Here is a 19232-nt window from a genome sequence, read left to right as displayed (position 1 = left end):
AAGTCGAGTGAAGGATAACACGGAGGGAGAGAGAGAACAGGAGGGGGGGATGAAGAGAGCCGGTAAATTAGGTGGGTATATCGTGCGGTTGTGGACGAGGACGTTGGTATAGGATATATAGGTACACCAACGTGGCGGCTACTATCGCGCGCCACGGTAGGAAGACTCGACGAGGCGAGCTAGAAGGGCGAAGAGAGGGATCGGCGGGAAGCGGGAGGGCGGAGGGAGTAGGCTATAAAGGCTAATTGGTTAAAAGCTCACCACTGGCTGCAGGCTTAAATCAAGATCTTGGAGTGTTATAATGGATAAGTAACACGGCGTGGCGCGGCCACCGCCACCGGGTTGTGTGTTACCCCCACACACCCCGTCGCGCGCTCCCCGCTCCCCCCGTTTCGAGCGTTCGCCACCCTTCTTTCCCTCCCGCCCCTCTCGCTCGCAGACCTCGACGTCCACGTCGCCTCGCCTCGCCTCGCCTCGCCTCGCCTCGCCTCGCGTATAACCACCCCGTTCACCCGCCGCGCCGCCGTGGCGCGGAACGTCGAGGGCGAGTATCTTTCGAGTTAAGGACGGCGCGACCGACGCGATTGGTCCGCGGCGAGGGTTACCCCGGCGGGTAGTCGTGTGCGGCGCGAGTCATCGATCGCGCCTCCGTCCTATGAGGAATCCGGAAAGCCAACCCCTGGCAAGCCGTAGGCCCCGCCCTGCCACCTACCCCGACCGCACCGACACCCCTTCCGACAACTTGCAGCTTAGCCGTCCTCGCTCTCGCTTGCCACCCTTCCCCTCCAACTACCTTCCTCTCCCTGCTTCGCGCGCGCGTCAGCGTGCTCCCTCCTGCCATCTTCCTCTGACACCCTCTAATTTATCCGCTCGCCCCGTTCTAGCGAGCGGCGGCCTTCCCTGCCCCTCTCCCTCGCTAGCACCCCGCAGTCTAGCTATCGCGCGGCGCGCAATAACTACCCCCGTGACTCTCGAAGCGTGACTCCGAAGCGTTCTTTCTCTTTATCTTACTCCCCGCCGCCAGTTCTCCCTCTTTCTCGCCGTCGCGCCCCTCGCGCCGCGCTTCTACCCTCGCGTTCCTACTCCCTCTCTCTCTCTCGCCGCGCGTATGAGCGAGCGAACATACGTGAGCGCGAGCGCGCGCGCGCGTACAAGGTGTGTGCGCGTGTGTTTACGCGTTTACGTGTGCGAACGAGTCTCTCCTCGTCCGTGTGACCTGCGGTTTCTCCGGCGTTTTCCTACCCTTAGTAGCGCGAGCACAGTGCATCCATCCGCCGCGGCCCGTCACTCGCCGCGAAGCGTATCGCAGGACACGAGGGTGCTTGCGCGCCGCTCTCTTTCTAACGCGAGCGCGCGACCGAACACTGTGTCAGCGTGCGCCGACGCTCTGACGACACGCGCGCGCGAGTCGAAATTCCGACGCAACGCGACGCGACGCGACGCGACGCGAGGTGACGCGAGGCGACGCGAGCACATCGTCGGACCGAAAAAAGTCAACGTAACTCTCTTATACGAACTACAAATTCTCCGTTTGAACAGCCGAACATATATCAAAGCTCTTTCCGATTTTTTCGTTTCCTCGACGTCGCGCGAAAGTCTGCGATTTCGGTTCCCAACCCAAACAGGGAGATGAACCGTGTGTCGCGATTGTCAACTCACCCACGGTGACGGGCCGATTCGACGTCGGTAGTCGGTTTGTGAGTGATTGGCGATCAGTGGAAGTGACCCGAGAAAAGTGACGGCACGGTAGGGCACCTCGCCTCGGTGTTACTCACGCGGGAACGCTTTACGCTTACGCCACCGCCGTCGCCGCGCCGGTGGACGGTAAAGAGCGGAAAGCGAAAAGGAGAGAAGTTACGTGTCAGACTGGAGCGGACGTGTAGTGGTGAAAAAGGAGAGAGAGGAAGAGAGAAAGAGGGAGAGAGGTGAAGACAGAAAGAGGGGGTGTGGTAGGTGGCGGAAGGACGATAGGGGGAGAGGGCGACTCCGCGAAGGGTGGGCCGTCCAAGTGTCTTGTCTCCTATCATCCTGTCGTCCAGGGTATCGCTTACGAATGTCGCGCGATCGAGCGATCCGTCTGCGATCCACGACGACGCGCGAGGACGTCCTGGCGACGGCCGCGCTTCGACTACCGACACCGACGAGCCGCGCGATCAGCCTCGTCTGAGTCAACGACAGCAACCGCGCTGGGTGCTACGTACCTGTGTGTCGTCCTGATATGCGATTGTCCGAGGTGGATAGTCGCCGGGTCGCGTCGCGCGAAACGACGGCGGGCACCACTTAACCGATACATAATATAAACGAATACCGAAGCGTTGACGCGTGGCTTCTTCCATCGGGAACGAAAGCTCCCAGCCTCGTTCGAAGAGCCGTATCGGGCTAGCTGGGCTAGCCGCGAGAGAAGTGCCGCAGCGAGAAATCTCCCCGGACGGGCCGGCTCGAAGGATGTCCGGCGAGACGGAGATAGAAGTGTCGGTTGTGTCGGAGGAGGATCTGGAGCTGGAGGGCTCCAGGAGCAGCTCCACCCCGGCGGAACTGCTGCTGCAGGAGAAGAATGGCAAGTCTGGCTGCGGCCTGAGCAATCACCACCACTCGTTCAGCTTCGACACGGTGAGCAAGCCGGCGCTCAGGCCTGCCTGCAATCCGCAGTACACGTCCTTCAGTATCTCCAGTATCCTCGGCAGACCGGAATCGCCGCCTGTCGACTCGACGACCTCCACGGGGTCCGGCGAGAGGCAGTCGTCGGACGTCGACAGGACGTCGCCGCTGCCGCCAACGAACTCGCAGAACTCGCAGAGGATCCCGCCGTCGTGCGGCAGCCCCGGAAGGATCTCGTCCTCGCCCACGTCCCTGAGACTGTCCGGCGGCCAACGCAGCGGACTGTCCGCAACCGGTCACCCTGGACTAGAACCTAGGGCGAATTCCGCGGGTATCGGTATCGGATGTGCTACCAGTGCTACCAGTCCGGCCGCGACCTTTTCACCGCCCGGCGATGCCTCTACCAATCCACTACTAGGACACCAGGCGTCGGCGGATCTCGCAATGCTATCAAGGTACGTAGCCCTGGACTCGATTCCCCGTTTTCGTGTATTCTCTTAGAGATGACAAACGAAATTTTAGTTGGCACGGATTAATCTCATCGTATTTCTAATTTTGATCAATTTCGCGAGAAGAACAGAGCTGTAGATATAAACAAAACTCTTGGACGATGAAATATCCAAGTAGCTTTTATAAAACTTCATCACTCAATCTGTATGTTTGATTAAACGTTGTTACGATTTGCAAAAGATGTCTCGCAAACAATTTGTTATTATTTTAGATATATTACGAGCAAACAAGATTATTCTCGAACATTACTATTATTATATTATATGATTATATATCGAACATTGTGAATTATTGAATGTCAAATTACGCAATTGTTATCACTCGAAAATCTATGATTTCGTCATAGTACAGCTGTGTCGTGCGTGACGTAATGTCTATGAAAATATAAAGGACCGAATACCTGTTCTGTCAATTGAATGACTTTTGCATTATTTACGTATTTACGTATAGCTGGGAAATATTTTTAAACTGAATACAAGATTTAGGTGACGTCAATGAATTTTACATGCGTCGTCTGGAAATTAAAACATAGACGATATATATATATAGAATGTATCAGATGTCTCGCACTTTTATTCGAATGCAGTTTCTAACATGCCTGTTTTCCATAACAAAAAAATTGCATATTTTCATCTGTCGCTTCAATTTTCAGCATTGCATATTTACATCTCTTCAAATCCGTCTTGCTGACGAAAAAAAGCAAAGTGCATTCAAACTTTATTTGGAGGAATGAGGAATAAACTTCCCTTTTTTTTTGCCTATTTACGCTTCTCGACTCTCTTCGATTCTTTTCGATTTTAATCGGTTATTGAAACCTCAAAAGCTGTTGACGCAGTCAAGAACTGTCGAAGCAAAATCAGTCTTCTTTTTATTTTAACTTCAAACGATCGCGATTTCCATTACATCCTGTAAGTATACATAATATAATCGCGCGAAGCAGTTCCTCGGTAGGGAGCTCGTGCGAAAGTGAAGCCCGCGCGTGTTTCTAAATTCATTCATTAAAAACGATTAACGCTGGAAGCTTTGCGTCATACCCGTGGATGACGTTTTATTCTCACGAATGTTTTTTCTTACGCGCGTCACGGAAAATGAAACAACGTAGCAATATCGATTTTATAATAATGCAATACTTTTTGCATCGCGAGAATACTTTGCGTTACAAACACGTGTAGAGTGTACGTCATTTATTCGCGTACGCGACGCACACATATACAATTACATTAAACTCACAATCAGTCAGATACGGCAATGTGACCTTCGATTTTGTAGGTTGGTGCCGCCAAAATAACTGGCCGAAATTTGAACCTTTATACTGATCGGCGATCGCCATTCATTTCGCCGCATACAACGGTACGTCAGTCACCCGAGTAAAATATATATAAAAACACGCGTTGATTTGTATTTATATAATTTAGTTTGTATTTATAATACGCGGTTAACGAAATGCTCCTGGCAAGCATTTGTAAAAGAAAAAAGAAAAAAAAAGAGAGAAAGAGCCTCTCTACATAATTCAACGATTTAAACGCCATCGTTTAACGGCTAATTCAATGCCGTCGCCATTTAATATTAATGCAAAAGTGTCGGTAAATGGAGTTGCTAATACTTGCTAATGATTAATTAATTCGTAACATCGTCGTTATTCATATTCGCCGCTCGCGTAATTGGCGGAATTGTTGAATAAATTAAGACCGCACCCTCTCTCTCAGGCAATTAGAAACTCCGCCGCGTTAGCGTTTCCACGATAAAAACACGCATTTGCAAAGCTTTGACCCGAGAGATTCGACAACACCATTGCGATGGATTAATATCCGACTCTTCGCCGCCATTATTCGCATAATTTTATATAAACGCGTGCACGAGGCCACGCGTTTCACATTAGCGTTGTATAAATTGCACTAACTGAATCACGTGCGTTAATATTCATTAAGAGCATTCATTTAACAAAAATCGAGGGAACTTTTTAATTTTCACGACATGCAGTGATATAATTATCATTAAAAAAGAACTTGTAAAATTGACAAAAGAAAATTCTATTTCTATGGTGATTCAAAAATTGTAGCTCTCTCAATTTCGATTAATTCGAGAAACCGAAATTCTTCCTTAATTTCTTAATTATACAAATATATTTAAGAAAATATAAATTTTTTTTCTAGTGGAAAGTCAATATCCTCGAAATATCTCAGTAACAAAACTTTGTTTTCAGTTAATTTCTCGTCGACTTTGCTTTAACCAAAAGTTTATTAAAGCTTATTGCTCTTGTCAAAGAGCTTAAAATTGAGAATTATTAAGTCGCAACGACGATGAGTCTCCTCGACACATCTTCAAAAGAAAAATTGACTCCAAATTGTTCAAAAAAGCCCAGAGATATTTTTCGGTTGATGCGGGACACCATGTTCCACGACCCAATGTCCGCGCCCGTCAACTTGGATTACCGGGCGTAAAGGGATGTATCCAGGGTCTACGCGGCCGTCGTGGACCGAAGATTTCCGTAGGCGTGAGCTCGTCCGGATCAAGATACACGACATATTGGGGGTGGCGAAACGGTAAGGGGTAGCGGCAACGAGCGAGCGCGTGCGGTGAGGATTATATTATGTGGGAATGGACCGACGAGGGGACCGTAATGGGCCTATTAGGCTGTCTCATTTAATAACAACCGTAGCAACAACACCACCCTCTTACATTACTTACGTTATTTAGGAGGACCCCCGCGCGTTATCGGATATATCTACGAGGAATCCGAGCACGGCACTGCGCGCCGCAAAGGGGCAAGAGAAAGACTCGAGGGTTCGAGATGATTTTATCAGATTTACACCCCCTCCTCGATTGACGAGACCTACCTCCCTCCCCCGCTCCCGTCCTCGTCCTCGTCCCTGTCCCCGTCCGCGCCCTCGCCATGCTTGGCTGCCGGCGCGACGGCTATACGATTGCTTGTTTTCCACCCGTTTACCATTTGATTAAGTTCCACTCGTATGCACCGTTGGGGTACACTCCACTAAACGAGAAAAGCCTCGTCGAGTGGGGCCCGTCACGCAAACGAACTTATCACGGCGGATAAATGGTAAACTTTAATAAACAGATTTTCTCTCTTTTCGCCAAAAGCATGTAGTTAATTCCATTTTCACCAAGAGAAATGACAATTTTGACACTCCTAAGATTATAAACATCACCCTTATGGCCAGCAAAATCCCCCAAAACGTATTTGTGAATTATTTCTGAATCTGTAAATATCTTTGTCTTCGATAAGTGTCTATCAGAAATTTATTGATTAATATACAATTGACGATTAATTCATTGAAAACTACGCAAACTAGACTCAAAGAAGATTTAATGTATGTCCGTGTAATATGCGATAACATATAAAATAACCAATTCTCTTTGAACAATGGCGCTGAAGATAACACAAATCACGCATAAATGCATGCAACTTAATGCAATATGGATATAATAACGCAACAAATTTTTAGGTAATGCACGATATAATTTGCGCATCACAAAAGGCAACGAAAGGAGGCGTGTCTCGCTTGTAATAACCGCTCCGCGGCCGATACGTAAAATTACAAATCGCATATATTCCGTTCGGATCCATTTACGCGTTTAAATCCAATTCAACAAAAAATCGCGCGGCGGTATAGAATTACACGATGATCGCGCGCTCGCGCCATTTTCACGCGTACACACATACACACACATAGGTAAAATACACGCGCGTCTCGGGCATAATTTCGCAAGCACGCTAATTAACGTCACGCGCAACACTGGCAACCGAAATTTGCTGCCAAAACTCGTGCGTTGATGAAAGGGAGGGATGGCAAAAAATCAATTAAATGTAGAGTGCTTAATGGCTGCGGATGAAACGCCGCGCCGTACGCGTATAGTCCAAGGTTAAGGAGCCTAAGATTCCCTCGAGAAACGGGCTACCTATCCCGCGGCCCATTTGCTGCCGAGCAAGCAGCCCTTACGTCTCTTCCGGGAGGAAGTGCGCAAGTTCTAGGCTCGATTTATTATTAAATTGCCGCTCTACGCCAGCCTGAGATTCTCGCTCGCCAAGGTCGTGGAGAGAAAAGTTGGCGTCATGCGATCTCAGCAGAGCACTATCCATCCTCTATATATAATGTATATACAATATATAACTTATAACTGATCAAATAATAATATTTCTCCGCAAGGGAGTAAGTATATATACACGCAGGGATTTACGCACTAAATACACCCGGTATACATGCGCGCCTTATGAAATCGTAACAATCACCTCCGACTCCTCTTTAAGAAGTCTGCTCCTCTTGAGCCGAAGAAATGTGTACCTCAGAGTTGACACGTGATACCCATGGTATTCTGAAAGTCAAACATCTTACTAAAGACGCTATCGACTCCAAGTTAATTAAAATTGTTATGCACATCAAGTTTCTAAAAAAATATCCTATATATATCTATATATCTTAAAAAGTTACGTAAGGCATCCAGAAAATTGGTGGGACAAAGTAATCAGATTTTATCTCGGGCCTCATATTCAGAAAAATTAATTATCGTTTCATCTTGTTCGTTCTCAATACATTTCGGATTCGTTTCGCGTGGTTCGTTGATCCCGGCGCGGAGTATCGCAAAAATATTTTTTGCTCGATTTGCTCGTGCGATATCGCGAGGGCTTACATTCGAAAACGTTACCGCGGGCGCGGTAGGACCGCGAACGGAGAGATCCGTCTGATATAATCCGCGACAGAGACTACCTCGTTAATTACAGCGCTGATGAATGATTCGTTAATTAGGGTGGAATCGCGCTACAAGTTTCAAAGGAAGATACGATAAAGCCTATTGTGTATGATCGCCTATTCGCGAGCGATATGGATGTTTCGACGTTGGGAACAAATGCTCGGGATGAGCGATGGCGGCGGCCATAGGATCACGGATTGTAATTGCGCCGGAATACAATTCCCTCCGATTTCATTCGACACTGCTTCGTCTACGAAGTAGCGAATTCTTGATTAAAAAGTCATGCGAGGAGACATGGCTAACAAAACGTTAATTCTGTCCAAAAGTAATTATAATGCTATAAATCGCGCTTCTATAATATAAATTAATTTCAAGAAATTTGCTCTATTAGTTTATATCATTCGTAAAACGTTCAACTCCAGGAGTTGTGTATCAAAAGCCATATTTATAGTAATGATAATTTTCTTTAGGATACACATAGAGACGAAGTGTTACTGCTGTAAACATGAAAATAAATTCGTCATTCCGTCTATCGCAAGCCAATAATGTAATGAAGCCAACTAACGGATTTAGCCGAATGCTTTGAAAGCCAATAAATCGTTGTTGGGTCATTTCGACGACGCTTTATAAGACGATATAGTGTGACAATAGATTTCATCGTATTGCAATTATATGCAAATATGAGAGAGAGAGAGAAAAAAAGATAAAAATCGGATTAAAATAAACAATATATAAAAAAAATGTACAGAAGAATGCTTCTTAATTCGACGGTGTATCAAACAAAGCTTGAAAATTTATCACATCCGTTTACTTCTTTTCTCTTTATTTCTCCTCGTTAATATTCGATAATCTATTTTCCACTGTTTTCTTTGTCCCCTTGTTGTTATTTTTCTCTGTAAAGCACAGCGTGATGATCGCATATTGAGCATACAGATTGCGAACCGCTTTGGGCGCACTTTCGCTAGCGAACGCGATCGACTTCTCCTTTCTTCGCTGCGCTCCTAACTACCCTCGGTGTAACGATACACGACGAAACGTATCGTGTTACGAGCGATCGTTAACGGCATAAAGAGTTTATATTTGAGAATGGCACTTACTAAGCGCACAAGCAGAGGTAGAATAATAATCAATACAAGCAAGCGGTAAAATACGTCATTGAAGACACGGAGGGAAAATTTTAACGGAACTGCCCAATAAAGCCACCTCGTATTAAAAATGTGTACTTAATAAAATAAGGGTAAACGAAATCTTTAAAGAATTTCTTCATTACCGCGGCAAGTTGCAAATAAATTAATATTCTACGTGATAAATTATAATATCAAATTCTTGGATAAATTTAAATCGTACTTTTCTCAGTAAGAGATTTATGAAAAAAAATTTATTTAATTATTGTAATATTGAATTTTAGAAGATATAAATCTGATTCAAAAACTTTCAGAGTAAACAAATAAGAAAGTTTATTTTCCAATTAGTTTCAAGTTTCCCTCGCTAGAAAATTATTTCGTGACTTTGTTCCGAAGATACATATATTAATAATAACTTTTAATCTCTTAATTTTATTGTCTCTTAAATATTATATAAATAATATACTTAGTATTAAATATTAAATTTATAATATTTAAGAGATAAAAAAATTATGACATAAATAAAAATTATTAGTCATTTCCTTCAGAAATCTTTTTCCGACTTATAAATGATAAAATCGTCGTCACTAAAATTATATTATTAAATACGAAAATATTATTACACACAAAATCAAGAGACTGTACAAAACAGAAAATGGATCAAATATGAATACTCGAATGCAGTCGCCACATCCGACAGATCTTCGACTGCAAAAGAAAAACAGAAATGAAAGGCGAATTACGCGAGTCAAGTGTGTGCTCGATGACCTAGAGAGCGTTAAAGGGAGGTATCGCTGAGAAGAGGTCCTTGAGTGCCTACGTAGAGAGAACTCGTAAACTCAGCCAGCCACGTCGAGTGTTCGCGGCCGCCTAAGACGTAAGACCTGCAGAATTAGGCAGTAAAAGGTGGTGGATCTCTCCACCGAGAGAGATCCGAGTGTTTGGTGTTTATACCTGCTTCTTCAGAGAAGGGTCCCTGAATGCTTACAAAACAGGCGGTTGTCAGATTTCCTTTATCTTTTCCGGGATATTTGTGTGTGCCCCGCGGGCCGTCGTCTCTCCTCTCCCGTTAGCCGCGCGAAGCCTTCTTCAGAATACCTCGATATCTCGTCTTGATGCCGGGAAAATCGTGGGGAATTAAGGAAGAGGCCCGCCGAAGATTGCGTGTCGCTCAGGAATTCTCTTAGGAAGGGTGTCTCTTAATTCCTTCTTTACTTCAGTTCCGGACAGCCTCGTCGTCGTCATCATTGTCGTTATACTACTGTTGTGTCGTATCTATCGCCCAACGTGACTTTCTCCTGGTGATAAACGGTTGACACGTATAGAGTCTCGTCAATGAGGCATTATCTCACATAAGCGTGAGCATTGCTGACTCGTTGATACGAGAAGATAAGGTCATTAAAAGGGAGATCGATATCCGATCGATTCAACGAATGCGAAGAAGAGCAGATTTCGCTCGAGATTTCGCTAAACCATTTCTTGCTTGAGGAAAGGAAAATGTTATTTTGCAACATATTTGCTGTGGATTTAATTGGAGCTCGAGCTTCTCAAGATAATAACATCAAGTTGCAAAATTTTTACATTATTACAAAATTTTTAAAAAGAAGTGTATTACAATTATCTCAGGATGAAGAGTAAAGAATATCTTTAAATATTTCGAATAAATTTGCAAAGTAAATGTTACCCGGCCATTAGATCGGCGAGGTGGAACGCTGGAATTATTTACCATATCTGTTGCCTGAACGAGCCCTAAGTGATAATAGGCGCAAAGTGCGATACGATGGCGAACAAAGTCAAATACGCTTTCACGTGGCGAGCGTGTATCGAAACGAGATCAGATCGCTCGTCGCAGACGGACTGCGACGGGGAAGCGAGGAGGGAACACGGAAAAGTAAGGCTTCCGAAGCCTCCTCGGCCCACATGCCTGACCAACCGGCCCTGCTTGCCAATATCGGCCAGTCGACCGGCAGATCCTGCTTGCCTATATTTCTGTTCACCACAAATCGGTTACTCTCGCATTAAGTTTCCACGGCGCGCGCGTGCAGCTGCAACAATGGCGCTTAGCTGCGATCGGAAATAAGAGGAAGAATTATCGGAAAAGAAAGAAAAAGAAGGAGAAAGAGAACTCTTGTTAAGCGGCTAAATAAGAACCGGAGGACAAGCAGCCATGAAGACAGATTTACTGATAAACGATCTATAGACCCTACTGACCGAGACAAAGCTACTAAATTCGCAAAATTTCACAGAAATTTTATTGCACCACCGTATTTTGTTTCTCATCGTTATTAATGTGTTGTATGTACATTTGAACAAGTGTGGAAAACCGCGTTATCATCAAGAGTCATTTTAACACGTAGAATATTGGACCTATTTCGCTTGTCTCTCCGGCATCCACAACTTGATAAAATATATTGTACAATATAATTGAATTGTGCAAAATTTCCATACAAAGTATGTTTATTACTATTAGGTACTTTAGGCTGTTACTTTAATGTAAATATATTTATAGATTTGTGAATTTTGTACGAGTTTTATACATTTTTTTACTTTGGTAGCGCCGGCCAGCGCCGGTCACCGATGAATCGGTACTTGGGCTTTCAGTGGCGCCGATCAGCGCCGATCAGCGCGCGGCCGATGACCGGCATGGCATTCAACGTGTTAATCAAGGTTTCCGCACGTCATTGTACGCATAAAGCTGTTACTAAATTCGCTACCGGAAGGGTCCGCGACGCAGGTATACTTTCCTCCTGATCAGTGTGACGATTTTCTCGAGAGCTTCTTGCTCTAAGCGGATTTTTGCTCTTAATAACCAGTCGAGCGTTTATTCGTAGCACGTCCAGCTATTGTTGCGGTGCAAACACCGTTTCCAAATATATTCCATTCAGTGGTGAGCTTTGCTTTCTCCCGAGTGGTTGAGTAAATCCGAATGGCAATGGCCGTCGGCTACGAGCGACGGCACTTATCCCGAACGTAACGATCCCGCATGCTCCAACTACTACCGCGTCACGGACAGGCTCTGCTCATATCTATACGGTAGTGGCGGTTCGTAAATTCTTTTGTAACCAAAACTGAAGGTTGTACTCGACTTGTTCGCGGTGTTCGATTATTCCTTTTTTTCTCGGTCACGTGTTAGATAAAACTCACAGACTTTATAGATTTTGCGATCTGTCTACCAATCAATTCTTGACATTTCATTACTTGACGTTATTCTTCATATTGCTTGGCATTTCACATCCATGTCATATTATAATAATCTAATATAACACGAATATTACTGTGTTAAATTAAACCTGACGCGATTTAAGTCTTTGCAATCGTTGATCATAATTATATTCAACTATTAAGAAAAACTTATATTAATAAAATCAATAAGATTGTATATTAATAAATTCTTTCATGTATTAAAAAATATTTAATATTCAACGTTAATCATCGTGACAACAAAAGATCTATCCAAATTAAAATTGTAAGGTGTAAAATTCTCTTGCATTTAAACGCGTGAATAAAACTTCTAAAAATTTCTCAGAACCTTAGTTGAAAACTGAATGTTTTTTGTTTTCAATCGTGTCTGATTCTAAAGCTACTTTCCACATTTAGTATTTCAATATTTTAGCTAATTATAAGAGAAAAGTCAAGTCCGGATTGATCAATTTATTTTTTAATAAAAGCAGAGTGCTTTTGGATCACCTGGCATTTACGCGTGAGATTTATTAAACTGGATATATAAAAATTATATCTTTACATTGCATAGGACCTCGTTCTTTTTACTGATTTTAATGATAAATCCTTAAATCTATATACACAGATTATATATAGTAAAAATTATAAAACAACAACGTACCATCTTGTTGTATAGATTAATAGCGAGTCGATATCCGGTCGGCATCGGCGGCCTGTTCTACCCGTCGACGCTGCAGCATCTCCATCAGCAGCAACAGCAGCAGCATCAGCATCATTCGCGGCTGGCCGCCGCGGCCTCGTCCGCCCTCAGCAACGCCGTGCAGGTCGCCGGCCAATCGCCGGACATTGTCGACGCCGACGGCATCCGTGGCGTTTTACTCGGCGGTGCCGGCTGGCCGTTTCCATGGAGGCCGGCGCACGGCCTGCAGACGCTCGAGCATCCTTCGCCAAGCGACGTGGTCGGCACCCTCAGCCGCGTCAGTCCCGCGTCCGCATCTTTCCCGCAGCGAGGTGAGTTCGATTCCCTCCCTTTTACATCTCCCCCGCGTGCCCAGGCAGATCGAGACGGCTTATTATAAGGATAATCCAAGGGAAAACGCGCGCTACGCTCGGAAGGAGATGTTAACATTGTTTCGCAACTGCGGTCTAGAACACCGGCTTTCGTCGAATCAGACAGAAGTACGGTAATACGAAGAGTTTCTCTTTTTTCAGATTTTTTTATTAAGTGGAAAACCGAAACACAAAGAAACGTACGGCATATTTTATACCTGATGTGTTCTATGTATGTAATAGAATTTCTTTAATAGTTGTAATATAATTATAATTATTATAATAATTAAATTTATTTCACCAAAGAAGATTTTATTTATCTAAAACCCAAGAACGTGCTCTGAGAAAAATGAGTGTTTCCAATTATATAAAAATATTATTACTTCTCTTTGCTTGATATAATAACGCAAAAATGTCTCAACTCGATTAACGCCAAAAATTTTTTGCGCTTTCGACCGAAGAAGCTTCGAAAATATGTCAGACATACCAAGATGCATAGACCAATATCTCGAGACGATTGAGACGTGGAACCGTTAACTCGTATAGATTGCGAAGAAAAGGCAAAGGAAAACGAGGGTTAACGTGGGGGGACCTCCGTAGATATACAGATATATTGTCTGCTTGCGCGTTATATAGACTCTGTGTGTCTCGTGTATCTATGTGTATATCTTCGCGTATACAACTACGCGTAAGGCTTCCACGGCTTCCATCACGACAAACCAACGTCGATCGCCTTACCCGACGATCGTTTTGCTTCTGCCACCTTGTCTAAGCACTTAGGCAGTTACCATTCCCACCTATGGACACACCTGCGAACGCTCGTCAGTCCCGACTTACAATACTAAATTCTTTAACGATACAATAATGATAATAACGATCATTTGGTTGCTATTGTGCGTTACTTTTGTTTATATAAGAACCATAGGCTGAAAATATGAAATTTTCGTTAAAAGCAATTTTATTAAAAATAAGCAAATATAATTAAAATAGTACAGAAAAATTGAGAGAAAACAAAGAAATATCTAAAGCTATATAAGAGTTCAACAGATTTTTGGATAAATCTTGTTTTAATGGTTATAATAATGATTCTCACTTTACGAACGAGTTGAAAAAAGTTGAAAAGCATATATTTTTAAAAATATGTTCTCGATTGTATTCCCGGTATAACACAAATATCAAATTATTGATTATAAAAATGTATCGTATCTAGTTTCGTTTCGGCCGACTTTTTGTCTGTGCCACAACGATCATTTGTAGAGAGAAAGAATTAAACATCGTATACACATGCTAATGACATTTTGTCGCTAAAAATAAAACAATAAAATTATATTTATCCTCGATGGATTTGCGTACGTGAAATATCGCATGCCTAATTAAGGTACAGTGACAAAGAAAATATTTGTAGGAAATGAATAAATCGTTGCGTGTTTTATTGTTTCCTTCGTGTTCTCATACATTGCAAAAGAGACACGGCGATATAACGGTATTTTATACAGATATACACGCATCGCAAATAATGTCATTGGATGATGCATCTGCATCGATAGCGGCATAGGGAATTCAATACGCAGCAATTATGTCAAAATGGATTAATAGAATATTAATTAGCATTCTATTAATTGATTAAATATTCAATATGGATAGAGAAATGTATAATGGCGATTTATACCGGAGCGCGCGTGAGAGAATTTGTAAATCCAAAGCGCTCCAGGCTGATTGACGTATACGGATCACATTTAAAAAGAAGAGCGATTAACGCGTTTACCTTTCTCTCGTTAACGGTTTGATTATATCGATAAATATACACACTATGTGTCTTTTATACTTCGCACACATTACAAATATCATTATTTGTTATATGATATTCTGATCTCCGCGAATTTTGCCGCCATTTATCCTGCGTTACTTGTTAAGAATAATCCCAGTTGAAGAATAACGATCCTCGCAAATAAAGATATCTTTGTTTCAGCAACACGAACAAAAAAAGATAATTAACAGAAAAATATAACTCTATGAGCAACTATTAATTCCGGGTAAAAAGTGCCTGGTAGCTTTTGATTGTAAGTAAAAATTAATGTATTGGAAAAGGAAAGCAATTATAATTTTCTTTATCAATTTTTACATATATATAACGGTTTTGAGAGAAAATTCATATTTATTGAAATAACGATATAATAATATTAATAATAATCGAAGCGAGAAAAGTTTCGAAAGATTCCAGAACAGCAGACACATGAAAAAATATTCAAAAATATATGCATATAAGTATGCATCTTGAAAAGCATATTATGAATAAAAAAGCTATAGGGTAATTGAAATCAATACACGTATATTTTCCTCTAGACGAGCTCGATGACGACAACGCCGATGACCGTCTGCACCGCGCGAGGAGTCCGTCAAGCGGCGACGAGGGGCACGACGACCTCGGTGAGGCTGATGACTGTGCGGATGCCGATGGCGAAGGCGAGTCCACGTCGACGAGTCTTCACGGCACTTCGATGGGCGGTGGTGGTGGTGGTGGCGGCGGTGGCGGTGGTGGTGGCGGTGGAAACGGCAATAGCAATGGCCAGAACAACGTGCAGGTCGGCGTAGACGGTCGCGAGTCGAACAGCATAAAGCGCAAGAAGAAGACCAGGACGGTGTTCTCCAGGTCGCAGGTGTTCCAGTTGGAGAGCACGTTTGACATGAAGCGCTACCTCTCATCGTCGGAGCGCGCCGGCCTCGCCGCCTCGCTCAGGCTCACGGAGACCCAGGTGAAGATCTGGTTCCAGAACCGGCGAAACAAGTGGAAACGGCAGCTGGCCGCCGAGTTGGAGGCGGCGAACATGGCGCACGCTACCCAGAGGCTAGTCAGGGTACCGATCTTGTATCACGAGGCGTCAGCCGGCACTGGCACTTCCGGCGGCGTGTCCGTGTCGGTGACGGCACCGGGACAGCCGGGACCCCCGGTGCCGTCCTCGGTAGGCGCGACCTCCGCCCTGTCGCACTCGGTCGGCGTCGGCGTCGGCGTGGGCGTCGGCGTTGGCGTCGGTGTCGGCGTCGGCACCTCGTGCGCGCCTACCACGGCGCAGCCCATCTTCTACTCCCATCACCATCAGCATCACCATCACCACCCGGCGGCGGCCCACGTGCAGGCGCACAGTCTCCTGTCCCACCAGGTGCACCCACAACCACCGCCTCCGCCTCCGCCGCCGCCCAACGGCCAACCACCGCGGACGTCCTCGCAATAACACCGTCCGACGACTTACGAGGGTAGCGTGCGGCTGCTGCGGGAGACGACGATCCTAAACAAGATGATCTCCGTGAACGACGCGACGGCGACGGCGACGCCTTCCCGTCTGGACCGCGCCGTTTGGCTGATCGACGTTGACGAGTGAACGCACGCACAATAATCGGCACGGGCCTACGATCGTCCTGCGACATCCCCTGATCGATCCCGCGATACTACACGGATACGGCATGCGGCTGTCCCCTCGGCGGTAATTCGAGAACGTTGGAATTCGAAAATGGTTTTCTAAAATGCGGACTCACGACCGTGGGCGATGTGGATAAATGTGAGTATGCGCGAAAAATGTAGAGTTTTGATTCGCTTTTATATCTCAATTAATAAGAACGTAAGAAAGATTATCTCATACAATTTAACACTGAAATTGTATTTTATTTTGAAGTGAATAACAGTGATGAGATCACTTTACTGAAAAGATTTGCATAAGTGTAAAATATTTTTCTCCTATAATTATGTATTTATAATGGCTCTAAAGGAGCTAAATACAAATAAAAAAATATACAGAAATATTTTACTTATGCAAATTTCAGTATAGCATAGTATTGCAACAATAAATAAAATTACGTTCTATTAGAATATAAACTCAATGAGTTGAAAAAACTCTACGTTTTCTGAACATAAACTTATACTCATGTCTATTCGCATCTTCTGTTATTTTCTAGGAATGGAAAGTATGATCTCTTGCAAATAATTTGGTAAAATTATTTTTGGCGCTTGATAAAAAGACTTTAAGTCAATTTGTTTATCTCGAAATAAATTATCAAAAAAATGTGTTGAGTTCATACAATATATATTCTAGTAATCGCATTATCATAAAAATGACATTATTGCCGATTATTATGTTTAGCTAAAATTAGACAATATCCTACTTTTCAGTAGTTTATTTTATTGCTCCGGGAAAGACATTTTGACTTATATCTTGTTTTACCGAGCCGTAAAAATATTTGTGCTAGTCTGCGCAATTATGCGGAGAATTGAACTGTGATTATAATGATTTTGTGTCGCTTCCATGAGCCACGGGCGACGAAAGCTGGTCGCGAACTCATACGGCTTCCCTTCCGGTTGGTCGCCTATATAATAATAGCGCATTGTTTCCTTGTTGCTCTCAGTTTATCTATGTATTATAACGAGATGCAAAATTTCACAGTATTTCGCAATCGATGGACGGAAACTAGGGATCTTTGTAGATAGTATATATAATATACATATATTGTAGAGAGCGATTCTCCGATTTTTTGCGCGTGAAGAAAAACGATTCGCGCGGATGAGAGAATGGAAATTTTTAAACCGTCCCTGACTGTGCGACGCCCGATATTTTAATTATGGAACCGTATCCGTTTCTCTGATCGGTTCCCCTGCAAATAGTCTTTGCGCGAAGTGTACATTCGTATTTGAAATTCCGTGCGCCGAGAGGGACGCGCTGTGAACCGGTGACCGGAAAATCTCCGCTAATATAATTCAGGGATTAAAATGTCGGTATAACTTCGGCGAGTTCAATTTTCGATGGACGAGAAACAGTGAGCCCTCATGCCACATTGTCAACGTCGCGTTTCCATCATCGCGGATTACGCGCGGAGAAACGATTTCCGCGGGTCTACAGAAATTTGAACTCGCTGAAATTGCGCTGGTACCAATATTACCTGATGTAACCGGGATTCGCTGTGGTTGTAAAATTGAACATTCACACACATGTATGACATATATACATAGACATGCAGCAAACAGACACAAACACACACATACACGTAAGACACAGGCAGGGTTCCTACGATATATTCCACCTGTTGTGATAAGTATCTAAACGAATAATTTTATTAAACGGAACGGTAGAGGTACGAAATATCGCCTCTTTCGCATTATATATATCACCTATCTATAGACGTCAATTAAGGAGAAGGTTCGCCGTACCGTGTTTTATACGGATATTTGTGATCCGGGATCTCAAATTATTGTACAGCCGATCGTTTCGTAATCGCTAAATAATGATCGTTGAACCATACAATACACGTCGTTCGAATTTCCTCTACTCAAGATCTATGTAGAGTTGATCTACTGGCGACCGTCGATCTCGTTTGCGAGGTAGTGGGCAAACGTTCCTAGATTCGATGACTAGATTCGGCTGGATCGACGAACGATCGAATAAAAATACGAATACGTTTAAATTGCGCTTTTTTTTCTATCGCGACGCCCGTAAAGAGATAGCAGTGGAACAATGGAACGCGCATCGGCGGCATTCACATAAAAATCCGAGGTCCGGGATTAAAATTAATTGTTGTGCGGCTTCACAAGAGGCCCCCGTAACTAAAAAAATTGACACATAGATAAAACACAATGTTCCGCTTTCGAAATAAAATCAACGAGAGATTCTTTGATGGAGTCGCCATTCGAACGGATCGGTAATAAAACCTATTGATTCACATTTACATCGCCGTCTGTAGATTATAATACTGTCTCGTATAGATTATGAGATCGGGGATATGGACAAAATTCATAGAGCGAGGAAGGCCACTGATTAAAAGAGGCTTATTTCGTTATAATATTTTACAGATTTCTAGATTTCTTACGGATGAATGTCAAAAAGAATGATATAGCGAGATAAATTTCGAAATAACAAATTAAAGATGTCCAAATCTTCTCTACGAAATCTCGGAATTTATAAGCGGAGATGCACATTCGTAGTCTAAACACCTTAAACGCAGAAAAGCATGTGACAATTATTAATTCACAGCCAATTTGCGAGAAGCTTTTTCTTGGAGCAGTAAACCAGCGAACTGTGA

General features: G+C 43.7%; 1 protein-coding gene across 1 annotated transcript; it reads left to right on the top strand.

The window, feature by feature from the left end:
• Positions 1–621: 621 nt before the first annotated feature.
• Positions 622–17219, top strand: Hmx (H6 family homeobox). The gene is made up of 3 exons (XM_071778256.1): positions 622–3053; positions 12796–13130; positions 15513–17219. The coding sequence occupies exons 1-3, from the start codon at positions 2446–2448 to the stop codon at positions 16397–16399; spliced, it is 1830 nt and encodes a 609-aa protein (XP_071634357.1). The 5' UTR covers positions 622–2445; the 3' UTR covers positions 16400–17219.
• The last annotated feature ends 2013 nt before the right edge of the window (positions 17220–19232 follow it).

This window comes from Temnothorax longispinosus, chromosome 5 (genome assembly GCF_030848805.1).
Source record: "Temnothorax longispinosus isolate EJ_2023e chromosome 5, Tlon_JGU_v1, whole genome shotgun sequence".
Taxonomy (NCBI): domain Eukaryota; kingdom Metazoa; phylum Arthropoda; class Insecta; order Hymenoptera; family Formicidae; genus Temnothorax; species Temnothorax longispinosus.
This window is presented reverse-complemented; position numbering and strand designations above follow the sequence as displayed.

Coding starts and splice junctions, on each gene's coding strand:
- Hmx (XM_071778256.1), top strand. CDS start 2,446: ATGTCCGGCGAGACGGAGATAGAAGTGTCGGTTGTGTCGGAGGAGGAT. Junction 3,054..12,795: donor GATCTCGCAATGCTATCAAG/GTACGTAGCCCT, acceptor CTTGTTGTATAG/ATTAATAGCGAGTCGATATC. Junction 13,131..15,512: donor CGCATCTTTCCCGCAGCGAG/GTGAGTTCGATT, acceptor ATTTTCCTCTAG/ACGAGCTCGATGACGACAAC.